This window comes from Podarcis raffonei, chromosome 8 (genome assembly GCF_027172205.1).
Source record: "Podarcis raffonei isolate rPodRaf1 chromosome 8, rPodRaf1.pri, whole genome shotgun sequence".
Taxonomy (NCBI): Eukaryota; Metazoa; Chordata; class Lepidosauria; order Squamata; family Lacertidae; genus Podarcis; species Podarcis raffonei.
Window position 1 is genome coordinate 36,745,710 of NC_070609.1, and position 21,963 is coordinate 36,767,672.

General features: G+C 48.0%; 1 protein-coding gene across 4 annotated transcripts; it reads left to right on the plus strand.

Moving 5' to 3' along the window:
* The first annotated feature begins 48 nt into the window (after window positions 1-48).
* PDPR (pyruvate dehydrogenase phosphatase regulatory subunit) lies at window positions 49-20,983 on the plus strand. Of its 4 annotated transcripts, XM_053399270.1 has the most exons (20): window positions 49-259; window positions 348-555; window positions 1,082-1,138; window positions 2,160-2,446; window positions 5,558-5,691; window positions 5,871-5,952; window positions 6,412-6,575; window positions 8,795-8,916; window positions 9,617-9,734; window positions 10,633-10,782; window positions 11,203-11,395; window positions 12,083-12,207; window positions 12,344-12,499; window positions 12,592-12,725; window positions 13,634-13,782; window positions 14,795-14,907; window positions 16,042-16,136; window positions 18,518-18,607; window positions 19,853-20,035; window positions 20,417-20,983. In XM_053399270.1, exons 4-20 carry the CDS (start codon window positions 2,220-2,222, stop codon window positions 20,819-20,821), a joined length of 2,640 nt encoding a protein of 879 aa, XP_053255245.1. In that variant the 5' UTR covers window positions 49-259; window positions 348-555; window positions 1,082-1,138; window positions 2,160-2,219; the 3' UTR covers window positions 20,822-20,983. The 4 variants fall into 4 exon arrangements, with proteins under 4 accessions (XP_053255245.1, XP_053255244.1, XP_053255246.1 ...); XM_053399269.1 differs by lacking the exon at window positions 49-259 and having other exon boundaries at window positions 444-549; XM_053399271.1 differs by lacking the exons at window positions 49-259; window positions 348-555; window positions 1,082-1,138; window positions 2,160-2,446 and having other exon boundaries at window positions 5,594-5,691; window positions 5,849-5,952.
* The last annotated feature ends 980 nt before the right edge of the window (window positions 20,984-21,963 follow it).

Genomic DNA, 21,963 nt, shown 5'->3' on the forward strand with positions numbered 1-21,963 from the left:
GGCGTAGGTGAGGCGGCCCTTGAGTCGGCCCAGGCCTCGCCTGCCTCCCTTTCCCCTGAGCCATGTTGGGCGGGGCATGCAAATAAGCCCTGCGTGGGCGGGGGCGGCGCATGCAAACGAAGGCTGTGGAGGCGGGGCCGTTGCATGCAAATGTAGCCCCAGGGTGGGCTGCTGGGTTGAGGCAGGTGTGCCCTTTGCTGCTGGGGCAGAGCAGTCTTGCCCTCTCCCCACCTACAGAAATCTAGGCCTACCTTGCAAGGTGGTTGTTGCTGGGCGTAACTCTGGAGTTCTTGAATGACTGATAAATTCCTCTTCGAATGTTAAGTTGTTGTTGTTTTGATTGTTAGATACTTCAGGGTGAGGAGAGTGTTGGACTGAGACTGATGAAGAAGACCCTGGTTCGAATCCCTCCTGCCACGAAGCTCCCTGGGTGACCTTGGAACACTCACAAACTCCCAGCCTCACCTACCGCGCAGGGTTTGTTGTGAGGACAAAAGAGGAGGAGTGCCACACATTGCCGCCTTGGGCTCTTTGGAGGAAAGGTGGAACGTGAGTGTATGTGTCAATAGCTGGCCTGGAGCGTTTGCCCTCTAGTTAAAGAATCCTGGAGATGGAAGGATCCAAACTCCTGCTGTTGCAGGGAACCTGTTATTTCAGCTTCCCTGTTTGGTGGCCATCCAGCCTCTGTTAAAAAATCTCTCGTGAAAAAGGCCACCACTTTCCGAGACAATCTGTTCCATTGTTGGACAGCTTGTACAGCCAGGAAATTCTTCCTCATGTTTAGGTGAAATTGCCATTCTTGCAATTTGAACTTGTGAGTCAAATCTTTCCCTCTAGAACAAATCAGAATAAATTTGCTCCTCTGTAGCAGCTGTTCAAACATTTGAACCTCTGTAGCAGCTGTTCAAACATTTGAAGATTGCTATCATATTGCCCCTTAGTATTCTCAGTGCTAAAAAAAATACACAACTCTTGCATCCTTCTTCATAGGGCTCTGAACATTTTTGTTCCATGTCCCTCCCCAGTGTTCTAGCTTGTTGATAGTCTTTTATTATTTCTGGTTGCTCTGTATCTTTTCCAGGAGGTCAGCAATCTGCTTTGTGCTCCAGATGTGGTCGTATCAGTGCTGAAAAGTGGGGTATGTTTATTTATTTCACCCAAGCCCTGGATTATTCTTTTCTCAGTGGCATAACTTGACATGAAATTGTGTCGGAGCACAAAGGTTCTCCTTTGCCTGTGCCTTTGGTGTGGCATGTGAAGTGTATAATATCTCACGTGGGGCGGAAAGGGTTGGGTTGAGAAAGATAGTACTGGGTTTTCTAGATGTTGCTTGTGGGGCTGCATTTAACGGTCTGCAGTCTCCTGTCTTTGTGTTCTTGACTTTGGCAGAAACAGCTTTTCTGTAACTAGTTCTTCTCCATTGCCTTTTTTAAAACAGCATTTTTGCCTTTCAAATCTCAGTGTATGATTTTCCAATATCCTGCTTAAATTTTAACTGAACGAAAGCAAGAATGTAAAAATTAAAAACATAATTTTATTTTTTATCATTTCCTTGTTATGCTCTACTATTCAAGTACTAGGTAACAGTGGTTCGGTATGTTCAGTATTAAAAAGCATTTGTTCTGTATGTGCTGTAACCAATTTAATTAATGGACCATGGCAACACAGTTCCCCACCCAGCCCAAAAAGACCTTTTGTTTGCACTCTGTTGATGCTAAATACAAATTCAGTATTTTATGTCAAGCAATTCAGCATTTGAACAGAGTTGGACTTCCTGCCTGGTTTTAATTAATTAATTAATTAATTAATTAATTAAATTAATTAGGGAATTGCTATAATTCTGCCAGTGTTGTTACGCAAAATAAAATAAAAAATCCATGCATCATTGGCTTTCTCTCACATATTTTTCAGTGATGTTCAGTTTGTGACAGTGTGTCCTTTGCAATGATCATCTTTTGCAGCAGGACCTGAAATCACCTCTGCCTAAGGCTATGAGTGGCTATTGTCTGTCTGAGTTTACAGAACCTGGCTGGGGGAACTTTTGCTCCATGTCAGTTACCTCTGGATAAGTCAAGGAGATTGTGATGCTGGCTGATGTCGTTTTAAGCCATGATACAGTTTTGCAGATTGATTTTGCATAATAATGTTATGTTTTCCAGAAATAGCAACTCTTGGGATTTATCTGTGGGGTCGGAAAGGGCTAAAGGACCCTCATCAAGATGTTCCTCCGGCTCTTGTCTGATGTCCGGTGGCAAAGAGCTAGCCCAGGATGGAGAAGCATGACCAGCTCCCGGCACAGTAGCACAACTGGAGCAGAACCTCACCTGACCCCTCTGCCATCACATGCACAGGTGGTTATCTGTGGGGGTGGAATCATGGGCACATCAGTGGCATATCACCTCTCCAAACTCGGGTGGAAGGACATCGTCTTACTGGAGCAGGGCAGGTAAATAGTTCCCCCCCCCCCCTTTGCAAAAGAAAATAGGTGTTTGATGCAGCAAGTAATGCTGTGTGGTGGAACTTGGAAGGTCTTGTAGCAAAGGTAAAGTGTCCACACACCTGTTAGCTAACTGTAAGATTCAAGCTGAGAATTTATCTACATCTTCCGAAAAGGCATTTGTATTTTCTGGAACTGTACTGCTTCAGGTTAGGACCAATATTCAGATGTTCTCCTCACTTAAAAAACCAAACAGGAACAGGAACAAAACCTCCCCTTGCATGTAGAAACCCAGCATGGTGGGGAGGTGACTAGACTCAGCTAGAACCCTTCTCTGACATTCTTGTTTTCCACAGGCAGTGGTCCTTGTTCAGTCATATCTTCCCTACATCTGATAGCTTTCTTATGCAGCATCTTATCTTTGGAATTCGTTTCAAGTTGCTTTGTCTTTGCCTTTCATGGGGATGAGAAATTTGTGTTCCTCCAGTTGATGTTGGACTCCAACTTGCATCAGTCCTAGGAAGCATGGCCAATAGTTAGGGTGATGGGAGCTGCAGTCCCAGCAACACCTGGAGGGTTAAAACCTACCTTTTCTGTTTTCCTTGCTTCTGTTTGACTCAACATCTCATACCTTGTTCCGTTTCCTTTGCTTGTGCTTCTCCCTGCAATGGGGGTATCTTTAAAGACTGTCTGGCTGGTTGAAAATACAGCTGCTGGGCTCCTAATTGGGACCAAAAGTTGGGAATGTTTTTAGCTGGTGGCTTGGTGCTTTCTTTAAAAGCCTGTCGTGGCTTGGGACCTGTGTACCTGAGACAGCACCAGTTCTCACATAAACCTACCCATGTGTTGGGATCATGGGGGGAGGCTACGGGAATGCTGACAGTCTGGGGGCTTTGTTCCTGAGCAGTGGGATGCTTATAAAATTAAATACAATTGCACCTGCCAATACTGGTTTAACAGGCTTCATTGCTACCAGCACAGAGTCAAAGTTTCTGTAGAATTTCTGCATGCTTATTAAAATCATAGGGTGTAGACTCATGGATATTAAGCTCTGTCTTCTTACACTTGTAATCAGGGTAGTAAAAATGTTCTAAAGGAGTGAATTCCCCCTATTATTTCAGTGCATACTTAAGATTGCTTTTGAAGCTCTGATCTCTGCTGATTTGGTGTATGGATTCCTGGCATGGTTGTTATTCTAGGTTAATTAACTTTTAGTACATTGGTGTGATCTCACTTGTGTGACAACAGGGTACGCAAGGGTGATCGGAATGAAATGCTTGTCATAAGAACATAAAAAGAACCTGCTGGATCAGGCCAATGACCCATCTAGTCCAGCATCCTGTTTTCACAGTGGCAATCCAGATGCCAGTGAGATGCCTGCAAGCAGGGCTGGAGCATAACAGTACTCTCCTCTCTGGTGGTTTCCAGCAACTGGTATTCAGGAGCATTATTGTCCCCGACCATGGAGGCAGAGCATAGCCATCATGACTAGTAGCCTTCAATAACCCTTTCTTCTATGAATGTCCCATGTCTTTAAAGTATCCTCAGTAGCGTTAGATGCTGGTTTGGCTTTAGAGGACAGCATTGTGTATGTTGTCTGAGTTAGTCTTTAAGACTCAAAGAAGCCCTGCCAGAAACCAGCCAGTTCCTTTACATTTCTTTTGCCAAGGAATGCTGTCTTGACCCTGTGTGTTGGCATTGCCGTGTCAGCAGCATGCAAGGGCAAATGTTTGCTATTCCTTTGGCTCTGGTGGCAGAAATTGCCTCCTTGCACTTGGGCTCTCCTTGTGAAATCTGGAATGGAAGGCAAAGCGTGCCTCTTGTCAACACACAGCTAAAAATATCCCCTCCCATATCTTAGTGGCACACTTGGGCTTTGCGTGCTCAGCACCCAAATTGGGTTTCACAAACTCCATCCTTTGTAAAACCAATACACATTTGCTGACTGTGCCTCACTTCTTCAGAGGAACACTTTTTGATTTTGTTGTGTGCTGGGAAGAACATGGAGGAAAGCAAGGAAAAGGAGATTGGGATCTACTTAATGACACTTTATTTCACTTCATACAAACTTAGCACTTCATATGGAATTTAAAAAGAAGCTCCTGTTTTATGACTGACCATCTAAGTAAAGATGAGGTGTTCCTGGCAATCTTGAAACTGTGTGCTGTGAGAGTATGTGATTGCTTTTCGATACTTCTAATTGGTTTTTAAATGTCTTAAATACATTTTTTAAATTGTATTGTATTGTTTTATCACTGATGCATTTGCCACACTGGGCTCCTTTGGGAGGAAGGGTGGGATGTAAAAATAATAACTAAATAAAGAGGATGGGGCTTGAGGATCTATCTAAATGCAGAGCTTTAGGTTAGTGCCTTCCTAAAAGTGCCTTCCTAAAAGTGAATAATTATGACAGGTTTTCCAATAGAAACCAGCCCAAAGAAACAGAGCCTTTCAGTTGCCTTTCTTCTAGCCCCTGGCAGTGATTTCATCCAGTCCAGGTCCCCAAAAGAAGAGGAGTAGAAATATCAGGCTCACAGTTGCTGGTAGGGTTATGTAATCTATCTGTTTCCAGACAGGAAGTAGCTTCTACTGGCTTTGGTGGTCTGTGATCCCAGTGTACAAGCCATGCCACCTTTGTAACACTTGCTGGTGGCAATGTGGGGAGGTCTCCTGGGGGAAAATATTTTTCCTTTCTCCAGGACGCTGCCCATAATCCCCACTAAGTGCTACAAGTTTCCTGACTGTGGGCTCAAGAAACTGCCTTCTGGGTGTACCCACAGAGTCTTAGGAAGTACAGGCAATTGCAAAAGGCCCCACTCTTTAATTGGTGAAAAGCCTTGCCTGCTCCTCCTCTTCCCTGCCTGATTCCATAGGAAATGACTCCCTGGGCCGTTTGCATCTAAATGTCCTAGGTTCAGTCTTTAGATAGGGTTGGGAAAAGCTCCATCTGGAAACCTGGAGTGCCAACCACACTTAGCTGGTGGGCCAATTGGCCTGACTCTGGGTATGGCAGCTCCATGCTTTCTTAGGGAGCCCTCTGCCACTGACTCATGACCTCTCCTCTTGGGCCAAACAAGCCTCCAGAGTCCCCACAGACCCTCCTGGGTTTCCCTCTTTCAGGCTAGCTGCTGGTTCCACGAGATTTTGTGCGGGCATCGTAAGCACAGCGCGGCACCTGTCCATCGAGCTGAAGATGGCTGACTACTCCAACAAGCTGTATCAGCAACTTGAGCAAGAGACTGGGGTAAAAACGGGTAAGGAGGGGTCACCTCACTGAGCTTTGTGGCTGAGCAGGGGGTGGGGGAGTCAAACATTAAGCAATTCGCCATCCTGGCATTCTCCAGAAGGGTTAGCCACCATTTGCACCCATCTGAAATGAACCCTTTCTGGGGCTTTCCTGTACCCTGACAGAGGGTGCCTGTACTTGTTCCAGGTTACGTGAGGACTGGCTCTATCTCTCTAGCTCAGACGCAAGACCGGCTGATCTCCCTGAAGCGCATAGCCTCACGGCTCAAGTAAGTGTAAGAGGAACGAGAAGGAGGAGCACCAGGCATGGGCCAGCCTTTCTGGAGTAACTTGTAATCAGGGCTTGGCCAGTTGGTGCTGGTCTATGTGACAGGGCCTTTTCAGTGGTGGTTCCCTGGTTGTGGAATGCCTTCCCTAGCAAAGGTGCTCCTCCTCTGTCATTATTAACTTTAAGGAGGAATTTGAAAACATTCCTGTTTCCCAAGGCTTCTGGTGGCTGAAGAACGCTGTTCAGGCACCTCATATCATTGGATGAATGAATGTTTTTAACTGCTTTTAGAATGTTTTTTTTTTAACTGTAACTGATTTTCAGTGTTTTTAATGGTAATTGTCTTTAAAATGTTTGCTTTCTTTGCCACCCTGGGCTCCTTGGGGGAGGAAGAGTGGGATGTAAATTCAATAAATATAAATAATAGCGACTGGCCTTTGCTGTGTGTTTTCTCCAACAGGGTCATGGGAATCCCATGTGAGCTCATCCCGCCCAAGAGAGTGACACAGCTCCACCCGCTTCTCAATATCCACGACTTGGTGGGGGCCATGTACCTCCCAGAGGATGCTGTCGTTTCATCAGCCGATGTGAGCCTCGCCTTGGCCAGCGCTGCCTCTTTGAATGGTACGGCCCGGCCATGTCCCTTTGTCGGTAATACCACTTGAGTACGAACCTCATTGGGAGAGACATTGCTGAATTGTCTGCTGCTTACATTTCTAATTTGCAGAGTAGATTACAGCCTTTAGCGCATCCTTCCCCAACTCCAGATATTTTGGACTACAGCTGATGGGAGTTGTAGTCCAAAATATTTGGAGGGCAATTGGTTGGTGACTGGAGCTTTAGTGTGTATTCCCTTGCAGGCATCCTGTATGGAAGCCTTCCCCGACCTGGTGCTCCTCACGTGTTTTGGAGCAGCCATGCTGGCTATAGCGGATATGAGTTGTAGTCCAAAGCCACTGGAGGGCAGCAGGTTTGGGGGAAAGTGCAGTGTGAAGTAGGTCTCTGCTCCCATTTTTCTGAAGAGAAAATTGAGACTGAGGGCCGAACTACATGTAACCAAGAACTTCGGCTGCTGCAGAAACTGACAGCTTCACGTCAAGGTCCTCCCTCTCACATCTCAAGAGGAGGAGCTGCAGTTCAGAAGCAGAGCTCATGTTTTGCATGTAGAAGGTCCAGGTTCAATCCCTGACATTTTCAGGAGGACTGGGAAATCCTGGAAAGCCGCTGCCTGCCAGTGTAGACAAGAACGAGCTGCTAGGTGTACCAAAGGGCTGACTCTGTATAAGGCAGCTTCTTGTGTTCCTGGAAAACGGGCCTTCATAACGACATCAGCTCAAGTTGAGCTACACAGTGCAGAGGCCGAGGGGAGAGCTCAACATGGGACTGGTCCTTTGGGTCATATCACTCTGCTCTTTGTAGCACGTATCTCAGCTTTACGACTGCCATCCTACACAACCCTTGCCTGGTGTGCAAGTCTCACTGAATTCAACAGGGCTGCTGTGTAAACACATAGGAATTGTTTGCAAGAAAGAGTGACTTGCCACTAGCCACACAGCGAGAGTGTGGCAGAGTCCTCTTTCCCACCCACTATGCCACACTTACTTTCAGCTTGTGTGAATGCTCTTGCATGGTCTACTCTTCCGTCCCGCTAGAATCCTCATGGTCCACTGGAACATGTTAAATGTGCAAAGCAAAGTTGTATCCTTCGGAGCTCTTCCACAGTGGAGGCATGATTAACCCACTCTGTTAACCTTGACGCATACCCACGAAGCTGCCTTATGTCAGTTTGGGCCATTGCTCTGTGCCGCATAGGATCATTTCTTGCCATAGGAAGGCACAACCTTGTGCCATCTCAAAGTGTTGGACTACAATTTATACAGTGCATTTTCCACAAATGCTTGTGGTTCACATTTTTTAAAAAAAATCTAAGTACAGTAGTACAATAATGATACCTTATAAAAAGTATATTACCACTACAAATGTAGCACAACCCTCCCATCAATTACTAGTTCATTTAACATATTTCAATATTTAAGTGAACATAAATCTCACCAGTAGGTCAAGTAAAAATAACCAATAATTTCACATCCAAAAGTTGCCCAAAAGTTGCTGGTTAGTACCTAGCAACCCCCATCTCCCAGTCCTTTATACCACAAGTCCAAAAGGCCAGAAACTTCCCTTGGCCTTCCCCTTGAAGTAGTTGGCCATGCTCCCTGGGACTGGTGGAAGCTGTACTCCCAGCACCTCTGCATTGCACCAGGTTGCCTGTCCCATGTCTGCTCTGGCCTATAGCAGCTCCCCAGCCAACTAGGATCCTTTTGAACATGCAAGAGATTGAATGTGCAAACAAAGCAAGTGCTTGAGCTAGGGTCAAGTTAAAAAAAACAACCCTCCTCTAAGGACATATGAAGTTGGCTTTTTTTGAGTCAGAGCAACATCAACCAAATCCAGTGTTTTTTACAAGAATCCTCCCAGAAATTGACCAGTGGTCCAATGTCAGCACCCTGCTCTGCCTTCTGCCCACCCCCTGCTTTAGTCCCATCTATGTTACGCTGATTGCTTCTGGGGTACAGCAGTCTGCTGCTTAATTTCTCAGCTCATCTGTGAGCATGCTGGCCTAATTGAGACTCTTGATTTGTGCTTCCTGTAGCGATTCCACTTTGGCCAGGGCCAGGCAGGGGGCAAGAGAGGTGACAGGTCCAATGGACCTACTCTGCAAGCAGCTTTTCTTTGGAGCGGGGAGCAATTGGAGGGGGTTGGACTGGATGACCCTTTAAGTCTCTTCCAACTCTACAGTTCTACAATTCTAATTTCTGGCTCCCTTTTCCGCTTTCTCCACCCAGGTGCCCAGATCCATGAGCGGACGAGTGTTATCCACGTCTTGTGCCAAAAGGGTTGTGTGGCTGGAGTGGAGACTGACAGAGGGATGATCGAGTGCCAGTATTTTGTTAACTGTGCTGGGCAGGTCAGGTGCCAATTGTTTTGTGTAGCTGCTGTTCCCGGCGTGTGTGTGCATTGACTCAACTGCTGTGAATGAACTTAGATATCTTCTGATGCTTCTTTTTCAAGAGGTTCTGGGGAATACTTTCCAAATTAGCAAAAAGTTGTTCTCTCAAAAAGGCAAGCCTTTTGTGCTGGCATACATACACACACCCACACACACCCACACACCCTCAGGCTTACAGGGCTTTGTGTTCAAACTAGAAAATGGTTATTGTCGGGTGTTTCCTTCCATGCTGCACCACATGTCTAGTGTGAACTGAGTCAGGGCAAACCTGGCTTCCTATGCTGACTGTGGGATTGGTGGGAGGGAAGGATCCTGCACTCCCAAGTTGGGTATTTTAGTCTGGGCTATATGTAGTCAGTGCTTACAATTGGAATTGTGAGCTGCAGAATCAGCTAGTTTAGTTAATGGTGAATAATTTATTTTTCCTCAAATCGTAGAGAAGAGCAAGGAGCTATAAGGCACTAGTGCCAGCCTTTGCCAAGCCGGTGCCCTCTAGATGTTTGCACAGGATCTCCTTGCCCCATCTCATCCGGCACCTTTTCTGTCTCACTTCCCTATCCCCTTCCCTGCAGCGTTACCTGGCATGTGATCCCATTAAGCTACATGGTGGTGCAACCTGCCTTCCGCTTGAGCGCTAACTTCCCTGCCTTGGTTTCAGTGGGCTTACGAGCTGGGCCTTTCCAACGAGGAACCGGTCAGCATCCCTTTGCACGCTTGTGAGCACTTCTACCTCCTGACCCGGCCCTTGAAGACACCGCTGGAGAGCAGCACACCAAGTAAGGACCCTCCCTCTGCACCCTCTCATGGACCCCTTTGCCTTCCACGCAGGCACTCAGCGTCATTGCTCAGTTGCAGTGCACAAATCCTGGATGGATGCAGGACAAGGAGGGGGTCTGGGAAAGGCCTTTGGCTGAGACAGAAGACAGCCCACGTCAGCCAGCCAGTGGGCTGTATTGGGTCAGGAAGACCCATGGGTGTTTGGCTGCTTTTAAGGAATTGGGGAGCAAATGAACAAGGAGGCATTGGGTTCAAAAGTTGTGCTTTGTAGTTCTCTCTGGGCAGCTGTGGCTGCCTTTGCTTGCCCAGTGGCTCTTAAGCAGTTTTTGTAAATCGGGTGGGGAACGTTTTTGGCCTGAGAGCCACTTTCCTTCTGGGCAACCTTCCGGGAGCTGCATACAGAGTGGTGGGTGTGGCAAGAGCGGGCGTGACCAGACACACACCATCCAGCCAAGTCAGAGGTGCCATGACAGTTATAGGACGCATGTTGGCCAGGCAACATCATGAGAGGGGGACACACCAGGGCCAGATACAGGGGACTAGAAGGCTGCATTTGGGCCCTTGGCCTGAGGTTCCCTACCCCTATTGTAAGCAGAGGATAGCACACAGCTCGGCAGCTACAGAAGAAAGGGGAGGAAGTTTTCAGGGCTGGTTGGGATGCCACAATCAGCTAAAGCATTGGTTTTGATAGCCCCTTGCAAACAGCCTGCCTTGTTCTAGCTGCTACACCAGAGGAAAGACTTTTGGTCATATTTATAAAAGCCCAAGAATCAGTGCCTGTGCCTTCCCAAAGCAGGCAGGAGCTCTAGCTTTCTTCCCTGACTGAGCTTGCAGGGAGCTTTCTGCCTGCATCCAAACAATCACTTCTTTCCCTTCCTGCCATCCCCCCCCCCCCAGCTATTGTGGACCCTGATGGGAGGATCTACATCCGCAGCTGGCAGGGGGGCATCCTTTCAGGTGGCTTTGAGAAGAACCCCAAGCCAATCTTCACAGAGGGCCGGAACCAGCTGGAGATACAGAACCTGCAAGAGGACTGGGATCACTTTGGTATGTTGGGTGGACCAGGAAAGGGTGTGTGTGTCCCCAAGTCCTCCAGATGCACATTTCCTAATATGAGACATCTAGACGTTGGCTTGAGCAAAGCATTGTGCAAGTGAGTGAGTGCCTGGCTTGGTGAGTGACACCTGCACTTCCTCTTTGCTTTTAGAGTTAGTTTATAAAGTTCTCCTCCCTTTCCTTGCCTTGGCTGGCCCACTCTGGGCACACTGTTGATTGGTGCTGTGAGCAAAATGCTTTATTCTGGGCTCTCAACAAGTGCTACAAGCAACAGAGTCAACATTTGTGGGCCGCTGTGGTTGTAAACTTGGAACTTTCTTGATGGTGATGGGGTGGGGGCAATAAGGGTTTGGGTATGCTGCCCATCCCTCCAAATAGTGATTGTTTATTCTGTCTCATCTTGGGGAGTAGAGCCACTTCTGAGTGCCCTTCTGCGGAGGATGCCAGATCTGGAGGCGCTGGAGATCGTGCAGCTGGTGAATTGCCCAGAATCTTTCACTCCAGACATGCGGTGCATCATGGGAGAGTCACCCAATGTGCAGGGCTACTTTGTCCTGGCAGGGATGAACTCGGCTGGCACGTCTTTTGGTGGAGGAGCAGGCAAGTAAGTGGCTCACCCCTCTCTGCATGGGAGAGGCAGAGGGCCAGGGATGTGGGCACCGCTTGTAGAACTCTATATGCACCAGCTTCCTGTAGGTGCATTTAAAGTCTGTGAGTTGCTTCTCTAAGGCAAAGCTATGCCAGGGCCCTGCAGTTTCCAACAGAGGGGGCTGCTCAGCTGCTCCTTGTCTGCTGCTAGTTTCTGCGCATGCTGGCACATCCCTCTCTGTCCTCCATCTGGGCAACTGCAAGGCATTATCAGAATTCAAGGACACATCTCAAACCAGGCAAAAAGATTCAAGGAGGTGCAAAGCAGGTGCAGTAAGGGCTGTAGCTGGTAATGGGATATGGTCAGGGAGGAGACTTGGGGGCCAAATAGGGAGATTTTGAGGGCTGCATTTGGCTCCCAGGCTTGAGGTTCCCAATCCTTGAGCTAATGGATGTTCCTTGTGACATCCAGAGTTGCTGTGACCTTTCTGGTTTGGGCAATGGGATGTTGTGTTTTGCTCTCGCTTGAGCAAGGAGGGATTGCAGGCAATAATGTGTCCCCACTGTAGCTCTGTCTCCTACTGTGTTATCTCTAGGTGTAATTACCGCCCCCCCACCACCCTGCCACAAGCACAGTCTGTTAACTGTCTGCTCTCCTGCACTATTTAACCTTCTGGGCCTGCTTGTCTCCCTCCTTGGCCAGGTACATGGCTGAATGGATGGTGAACGGCTACCCCTCTGACAACGTGTGGCCCCTGGATCTGAAGCGCTTTGGGGCTCTGCAGAGCAGCCGCACCTTCCTCCGCCACCGCGTCATGGAAGTGATGCGTAAGTAGCCTGCGGCTGGACTCGCTTGCGCCCCACGTTAAATCAGGGCTGTGTAGGGTGTTCTTTCTGGACTAGGAAGGTGATGGATTTGTGTCCCTTCCAGCGCTTTGATTCTGTGATTCTGTGGCCCCTCCAGCCCTGATTTATGACCTGAAAGTTCCCCGCTGGGATTTCCAGACCGGCAGGCAGCTGCGCACATCACCCCTCTATGACCGGCTGGATGCACAAGGAGCCAGGTGGATGGAGAAGCATGGCTTTGAGAGGGCCAAGTACTTTGTTCCGCCTGGGAAAGGTGAGAGCGCTGTCCTCCGTATGCAGCCCTTGGAGCACGGGGTGCCAGCATATAGTTGTTTTGACCCAAGTCTTGTGCTTCCTCATCTTCAGACTTGCTGGCCCTGGATCAGAGCAAGACCTTCTACAAGCCAGACTGGTTTGACATTGTGGGGGCAGAGGTCAAGTGCTGCAAGGAAGCCGTCTGCGTTATTGACATGTCCTCGTTCACCAAGTTTGAAATAAGTGTAAGTGTGGTTGTGAGAGGGACGTGGACCAGCACTGTGGGCCTGGCATCTGCTTCTGTAGCTTGCTTGGGTGTCTAGAAACCCCCAAAGTTTGTTCAGTTGATACAGAGCTGTCGTTATTTTATAAAAAGCGACTTTTAGCTGAACCGTACAGATGAAAATGGCAACAGCAATTAAACACTCTTGGGCAGACCAAAGCCTTTATGGCAAAAATGGGGCAGCTGTGGCCCTCCAGATATTTTTGGGCTACAACTCCCATCATCATCTTTCTGACCACTGGCAGTGCAGATGGGAGTTGGAGTCCAGCCACATCTGGAGGACCACAGTTAACCCAGCCCTGCCTTAAAAGGCTCACGGGAATAAATAAAAGTATTGTGGAGAGGCACTAAGAGAGACCCCTGATAGGACCATTCCAGAGGGTGGGTGCCGCCATGGAGAAAGGTCTTCCTCCATGTATCAGCCAAAACTTGCAAGATGGACATTTTGTGAACTTTGGCACTGAGCTTTTCCTCAATGCTTCTGAGCTTCTAAGCCTTTATGATTCAAGCTGTATCTCTCCAGGCAGCTGGAATGAATCTTACGGAGAGAAATGCACCTTGGTTTGGAGAGGGCTCAGGCTGCAAGCAAGCAAAGGGTTGCCCGTGTAATGTTCATAGCTATTAAGGCCTGGAAACTTGCCTTTTTGTGTGATTTTAGGAAGGTGAGTTTTGTGGCAAGGCATTAACTAAAGTAGCAAAGTGGCTAAGAAAATGTGTAATTTAGGGTAAATACAGTAAGAAATGCATACACTGAGGAATGCAGGCTTACTTGTGTCAGGAGCTGAAAGCCATTTCAAAAAGGGATGGACAAATCCTGCTTCTGCTGCTGTCTCTGATTTCTTTCTCCTTTCCCACCTCCCCATGCTGCAGTCCACAGGGGATCAGGCCCTGGACGTCTTGCAGTATCTCTTCTCCAATGACCTGGATGTGCCTGTGGGGCACATAGTGCACACAGGGATGCTCAATCACAACGGAGGATACGAGAACGACTGCAGCATTGTCCGCCTAAACAAGCGCAGGTAAGCTTATTCGGACTCATCCTTTTGCCTGCTCTTGCTTCTGCTTTGAAGACTCACCTTCCACATTGCGCAATGCCTCTGTTAGTGCTGTGCCTCGAAGAAGAGGATACAAGAAGAGCAGATCTTCCCAGATTTTATTTGGAGGGGGGATACATTATGTTTTGTGAAGGAGGGCTTCCTTTATTCTGTCCTGAATATACAGTGAATCAGTTTCATGACAGACACAAGAAATTGCTACTTTATTTGCTTTCCCCCCCTTCTTGAAGTGTTACGTTCACCACCTAGAGCCTTTGTTTATTTGCAATATCTATTTTTGTGGAAGTCCCATTGGCCCCCAACCAGCCTGGCCATTGGTCAGGGATAATTGAAATTGTAGTCCAGTAACAGGTGGAAACCCAAAGGCTGCCCGTCCCTACTCTAGAGTCTATATTCCACAGATTATTATTTTTAATGTTTCTATATCCCACCTTCAAGAAGCTCAAAGTGGTGTACTTGGTTCTAGGCTTTAATTTGCTTCTCAAATGAAGGGCTGAATTGAGCAAAGTGCTACAGGCTTGCCTTTGAGTTTGGTAAATATTTGGCCTGCATTCAGGGAAGCTTCTGATGCCAAATTTCATTGCCTGGGAGGCTGGTGGTCTCATTCTTCACGCCAAGAGAGTACAAGACAGGGCCCTCAAAGTTGCAGGAAAATCATTTGGATTATAGGATGTGAATTGTTGTTTCACATTAGTTATGGGAATACTTTGTGCTCCAGTGCCTCTGCAGCTCAGGTACAGCTTTGTATGCTTCAAGCGGCACCTTTCAGGGCCATGTTGGAGGATGGAACGCCTCCCAGGTTGAATGCAGTTGCAAGAACCTGAGAGCCTGGACTCAGTCCAGTGTGGTCGCAAATCCCAACAGGCTTTGCTTCAAGCCCTCTGTGGGTGTGGACAGGTCCACCATGCCAGGATACCTTCCCACTACCTGGCCCCTGCCTTGTGCTTAACCTTCTCCATTGTACTTTGCATTCCAGCTTCTTCATGATTTCCCCCACAGACCAGCAAGTCCATTGCTGGTCCTGGTTGAAGAAGCACATGCCTGTTGACAGCAACCTGTTCTTGGAAGACGTAACCTGGAAGTACACAGGTGAGGCAGGAGGGAATATTGTGCCTGCAGATGCTGGCACAGCTGGAGCAGCTGCAGATGCTCCTTCAGCAAGAAGTCGTGTTTTCAGTTGCTCTGGAGCCCCATGCTGGCTGCAATCCAAAACAAAGGGAGGGCAACCGGTTGGGGGAAGTTGCTGTAAAAATATGAATGTGGCAAATAGGTTTTTGCAAATGTATTATCCAGGTATTCTCACAGGCAATGCAGGTTTGGTTGTGGCTCCCTATTGGCATCTGATCAGTGACAGATCCAAGCTTGGTGCTATGTAGTGTAGGAAATGCTCCTTGGGCTTATATGCGAAGTTCATTTTGAAATATAGGCTCCCATTTCACACCTTCTCTTAGAATCCTCTACCTCTTAGAAGATGATTTACCCCTTGCTTTCACTACTGAGGGTGGAACTATGCTCTCACCTGGTGCCACCATCAAAAAAGGCAGCCCAGTGTTTCCCCACATCCCCCTATCATTGGCTGCCAGGGTATGAAGAGTTGCACACCACAGTTATGTCATGGCAAGGGTGCCTGAAGAGAGGGGAGGGTGGCTGTGGTTGAACTTGGTATGGGGTTTCCATCTGCAGTAGCAGTGCCATGTCAAGATTAGCGTGCAGTTCCTCTGGTAGCAAAGGTAGGTTTGTGGTCACCAGATGGGGGCACTTTAGTGCTAGTGTTAATGAGCCTCCCTGCTTTAAATGAGTCAAATGTGTTAATCCTTGGTTGTTCCTCGGATCCACAGATGCATTTTTTTCCATACACAATATTGGGCAGGGGTGGGAAACTTGTGCCTCTCTAGATGTTGTTGGAGCCCAGCTCCCATCATCCCTGACCATTGGACTTGGATGGTGGGGGTTAATGGGAGCTGGAAGGCCACTATTTCTGAAGCACTCCTTTGGGGTTTCACAGTCCATCTGTACATCCCTCCCTGTATGGTGGGCTTCGCTTTCCGCAGCAGAACTTGATTTCATGCCTACTGTGATTTCCAAACTATCTTCCTCCTCTGTCAACTATGGCCCTGAGCTGTGCCAAGGAAATCTGAGGGGTGGAGTTGACTTGGGTGGGACCTTCCCTTTCATTCTTCAGAGTGCTCAGAGGTAGAAACCCTTGTGCTTTTCTCTACCCAGCATTGAATCTGATTGGCCCCCGCGCTGTGGACGTCCTGTCAGAGCTGTCCTATGCTCCAATGACCCCAGAGCACTTTCCATCCCTCTTTTGCAAGGTATGTCATGTGTTTTTCAGCTTGTTTTAGAAATCTGCTTACTCCTCATACAAAGGTAAGCGGTTCACACAATGGCCTGGTTTACACACGGTACTAAGGTGTGGTTTGTTTAACATGAGTTAGCCAGGAGTTGTCCCACAGTCCAACAAACCATGGCTTGTTAAAGCTTGGTTTGTTTTCAGACTTCTCCTGCATTGTGCCTTTGTAGTTTGTGTCAGAGCGGCCAGTCAAACCACGGTAGAGGAAAGGTGCTGGATTAGCATGTTAATACCAAGCTGTAGTTAAAACAAACCAAGGTTCATAAGCCAACAACAAACAATGACTCTAGCTGCTGGGCAGCATTCACACATAACGCTAAGCTGTGGTTTAATAAGCCATAGTTTATTAAAATGTTGTGGAACATTATTTGTAAACTCAGAGGTCCTGTTTTGTGTATCTCTCTGCCTCTGCCTTCAGGTTTGTCACCTAAGACCACGCATAAGGCAGAATGGCTGGGGGTCGTGTTAATGTTGTGTCTCAAAGTGGCTTTATGTGATGCTCTGGTTTTCAAACTGTCCTGGAGAAGCCTGGCTTGCTTCCAGCTTTTTATGGATTTGTGATGTGTAGCCAAGATTGTTGTTGTTGTTCATTGCCTGCCCTTCTCCCTAAGGTTCCAGGTCAGGTTACAACATTAAAATACAATAATAAGATTGCTGCTGGGAATACCCTTGGTTTGTGTGGGTTGGTGGTGAGTCCAAGCAGTTCTAGACAGTGCCTTGTGCAAGCTGAGACTATGTCATTGAATTCAGCATACAATCTGTGGTGCAAACATGGGGGCAGGGCTTCACTCAAAATTGGAAGAAGGCTCCTTAAAGATAGGACACTTTGTAGACTGATGCCTTTGTGGCAGGCCTCATACAGAGTTCAAATCTTGGCCAATTTGCAGGGCACAGGTTGTGCGTTTAGCAGGCAAAGTGTCCTGCCATGTCTTCGTTTTGCTGAATATTGCAATGATTACATTGCAGGGGGTTTCTTGTCTGTTCTGTAGCAGTTCTCAGATCAGAGAATATCTGTGGCTTGAGGACAGGGGTGGATGCATTTATGAAGGGTGCCTTAATTAATTATTCTCTGTGCTGCTGCAATAACATCTGGAGGACACCCTTCTAGCTACCTTTGTCCTACATCATTCAAAGTGCTTTACATTCTTGGTAATACAACAGGCCTATAGGAAACTCTTTATTATTGCAAATAAGGCAGGGAGAGGGCAGTTGAGGCTGAGAGAGAGCAGCTGGCCTAAGGCCAACTAAGTTTTTATAGCCAAGGTGAGATTTGAACTAGGCCTTCCCTGATATGTAGCTCTCTTTTCTTTTATCTGCCATGCTTACTCACTACAGTGGCTCGTTTTATGCTTCAAAACATGACCCTCCTTCCAGCACCAGAAGGAATGTTCATTCTGTAAGGCTAGCTGGAAAACCTACAGTGGGACCTCTGATGCTCTCAATGTCAATGAGCCAGTGAGGATATATCCTCCTAATTACACCCTGGTGGTGGTGCTGATCACAAACTGGCTGCCCACAAACAAATTGTAAGAGACGCTTTTGTACACGGCAGAAACAGGGAGTGGTTTGGAATGCCTTGAGTCGTTCTGTCCAGCGTGTAAAGCTTGGGAATTTATTTTTTCAAGTTTTTTTATGGGTGTAACTTTTTTTTTAAAAAAGTGTTCCTCTCCTCTCTCCAGCATATACACGAACCTTCTGTCCCCAGACAGAGAATCTTGTGTCCAATCCTTGTGAATGGAGAATGTTATCGTGGAAATGGGCCTGACCTCTGGACTACACCCTCAAAAATGAATTTCCAAATTCAGGGGTGGCTAACCGTTGTTTTTTTTGGCATGAGGGTCACATTTGCCATTTGAGGGGTTGCATGCACACATACAGCCCCCACTCCTGGACTGATCCATGCTAATCAGCTGTAGGGGGCAGTCATCACCTCCTTTCTGCTCATCAAATGATCAATCTGATGGTGGGCAGTGATTATTAAATGGGGGGGGGGCGAGAACCATGTAAGCTACCTTCAGCTCCTTGCATAAAAAGGTTGGGTTATAAATGCAACAAAATAAATAAATAAAAGACACCCAGGAACCAGAAGCCAGGCGCTTGGGGAGTCTTTTCTTGCAAGCTCCCAGCTGCTTGTGCTCATTGCAGAAGTGTGTTTTTTAAAAAGATTGTATAATGTTTATTCTACCGTGTCATCTCTGCTTGCTTCTCTGGTGCTTAAGCTTCTTGATTGTCTCCTTCCTCTCAGTGGAGAGAGCGAACGGTTGCTCCCTCTCTTCTTGTCCTGGGTTGCCCATGTGCTTTTGCCAGCTTCCATTTTCTTCCTTTGCTTCCTGTTTCCTACAGGAGATGAGCGTGGGCTACGCCAACGGCATCCGTGTCATGAGCATGACGCACACCGGAGAACCGGGATTCATGCTCTACATCCCCATTGAGGTGAGAGGTGCTTTGTTGTCTTAAGACCAAAACTTTGATTTTCAGGCCTGAGGAGAACCTCTTCTCCCTTTTTCCACGGGATGGTATATACAGATCCAGAGTAAAAGACGTGGCTTAGAAGTACAAGATAATAATATCCATGCTGTCTTCTCAAGCTCACCCGTTTCTCCCACTGTGTGTCTCAAAAAGGAGACCTACCTGTTGGGACCTCACTTTCCTCGCTTTCAGACCACATTGTGAGCAGGAAAGCATCCAGTCAGAATAGGCCCAGATGAATTGCACTTTGCTAGAACGGGCAAAAGGTCCATCTAAACCAAGCTACCTAAATATACTCAGCTTATAGGCAGGACATGTTGTTTGCCTTCAGCATCAAACAGTGTCAGAGGTACTCTGCCGCTTAATTAGAAAGGCTCCATTCAGTTTGTCAAATTGTTGTTTTTATCCATTGATAGACAAATTAACAGAGAGTAGCTAATAGCTAATAATACGTGAACTGTGCCTTGCAATATCAGACCAAGGCAACCGTGAGCTGGCTGGGTCTGCTGGAAGTCCTAAATCAAAGCATCTGGAAGGCACCAGGTTGGGGGAGGCATTGCTACTACTTATTTTGTAAGGAAGAAATGCTTTTTTAAAAATCCCCAAAAGGGGCATAACTTGGCATTAAATTCTGCCCTCAAAAGCCACTACAGGCAGCCTTTGGAACTGGCCACAGGGAAAATGCAATCAGATTCTTACACTAAACAACTACCTAGAGCAGATATAGCAAACTCTGGCCCTCCAGATGTTTTGGAACTACAATTCCCATCATTCCTAGCAAACAAGACCAGTGGTCAGGGATGATGTAGTTCCAAAACATCTGGAGGGCCGGAGTTTGCCTATGCCTGACCTAGAGCGCTGAGCAATCTCTTTCTCTTAGGACATAGTTACAACAAGCTGCTTTTTGTGAGGCAACATAGCTTCAGATCGTGGTTTGATGACAGCAAAAGGTGGAAACTGCTGGGCAAAGTTTGGATGAGCAAACAAATCATGGTTTGATAAGCCATAGTTTAATAAACCACTGTCAAGCGTTATGTGCACACCAGGCTATTCAATGCTGTTTGCTGGGCTTGGTTGGTAGGACATTGTCATCCGCAACTTTCTGCAGCTGTCCAAAGGCTGCTGCCATTTTTCACTCTCTAGAGTTGCAGATGCCAAATGTTGCATTCAAATGCCTCTGTACTGTTTTTCCAAACCCTTCCCTTGCAGTATGCTCTGCACGTGTACAATGAGGTAATGAGCGTGGGGCAGAAGTACGGGATCCGGAATTCTGGCTACTACGCCCTCCGCAGCTTGCGCATTGAGAAGTTCTTTGCCTTCTGGGGCCAAGATCTGGATGCTTTCACCACGCCGCTGGAATGTGGGCGCGAGTTCCGGGTTAAACTGGAGAAGGTGTGAAAGAGAGCTGGGCCATGGGGGTGTCTGTTTGTGTGTGGCACAGAAAAGGCAGGCTGCCTTGAAACGAGCGTAGCACAACCTCCCTGGAGTGTGGGCATCATGTTTGCCTTGGGGCTGGGGGAAGTGGATTCAAACCTCGTCCTAGCCATCAGTTTCCTGGGTGGCACAGGGCAAGTCACTAATTTGCGGGCTTCAGCTTCTCTTCTGTTAAGCTGCAACAGCAACGTAGGAAGTGGAAGGTACCCCAAGGGTCCAAGTCCGTGCAATGCAGGAATCTCTTGGTTCCTTGTAGATAAGTTCCCCATAGAATATAAAGCAGGAGCTGTCCCTTTGTCCAGCCCTGACTGATGCTTCCCCCCTGCTCTCTCTCTGCAGGGCACTGACTTCATAGGGCGGGAGGCGCTGATGCAGCAGAAGCAGGAAGGGGTCTACAAGCGCTTCATCATGTTCGTCCTTGAAGACCACGACACAGACTTGGACCTGTGGCCCTGGTGGGGGGAGCCCATCTACCGGAATGGCCAGTACGCCGGCAAGACCACCAGCAGTGCCTATAGCTACACACTGGAGCGGCACGTCTGCCTGGGTTTCGTCCTGAACGTGGACCCAGAGACCGGTGAGGAGCAGCCGGTGACACCCGACTTCGTCAACCAGGGCGAATACGAGATTGATATCGCAGGGCAGCGCTTCCAGGCCAAGGCCAAGCTTTATCCCTTCAGCTCCCTCTTCACGACCCGCCGGCGCAAGGATGAAATGGAGTTCAGTGGCTTCCAGGGGAAATAACTCAGTGCTGCATCTTTCAGACTTTTTAACGCTGCTGCTCGTTGGGACTTTGTATAGCCCCTCTGGTCTGTTACATTTTGTATATCATAACACTTTCCCCCCCTTTTCCTCCCCTCTCCTTCCATACATATCTCTTCTTTTCTGCGCATCCTGGTTGTTTTCCAACATCCTGAGCTCCAGCCTCCGCTTGTCCAATCAGCAAGGACTCTTGTGCCCTGAGAACATTGGCTGTGGCCTGGTGGGACTTCCTGCACTTGGAGGCAGCCTCGGGCCCTTGGGATCTCTCCTCTCTTGCAACGTGTCACATCTCCCCAGGGCCCATCAGGCACCTGTGAACCAACACCCAGTGGCCAGCCCTTGTCCTTTGCAGTTTTCTTCCTTGTGCTGCCTGTCAGAGAGGCCAGCAGGCACTGTAAGGTATCATCAAGTTTTTCTCCACGTTAGGAGTGTGTGTGAGCAATCTATGAGCATCCTACAGAAAATTTAGCTTCCCTGGAATGGAGCTCCCTGGGTGACTCCTCAGTGTCTATGGATTGTGTGGCTGAGGGTGCTTGCTTCTGGGTTTGCAGAATCCCCCTTCCCTTCTGCTTTGTTCTTTGTGTTCAGTCTTGGATTGGTTGGTTGTGCAATATATGGTGTTCAAAACCCTCACCTGTGCCACTTAGGGGCTGACCAGCCTTTAGTCAACAGGCCTCTAGTTGCTTAGAGGTTGGGGCTGAGGGCTGTGGGTGTAAGCTGCACCACCTTAACAATGGCTGAGCCATGGGTTGTGTCTTGGCTTTGTGTTGGCACCCCCCCCCCATCCAAGTCCTGTGGGTAAGTGGTTGGTCACCTTTGCTTGGCCCCAGAATGGCTCTCCTCCTTCCCAGCACTCACCTCCTCTGCAGCTGCTGAGAACAGAATCTTGCATGCCATCTTTCACAAGGAGGGCTGTCCCATCTCAGGCTTTAGGGAGTGTTTGTGTTGGGTGGAGGGAAGAGCCTCAGCCATCTCACTGTCATGGAAATGATTTGAGGCTGGGGTTTCTTTAAGCCAGGGGGATTTGCCCTGAAAGGCAGGCATGCCATGCCGAAGAGTGACCTCTGGCCACTTGCAGCAGTCCAGTTAGCTGTCACTGCAAACAAGAAAAGGGAAACTGATCT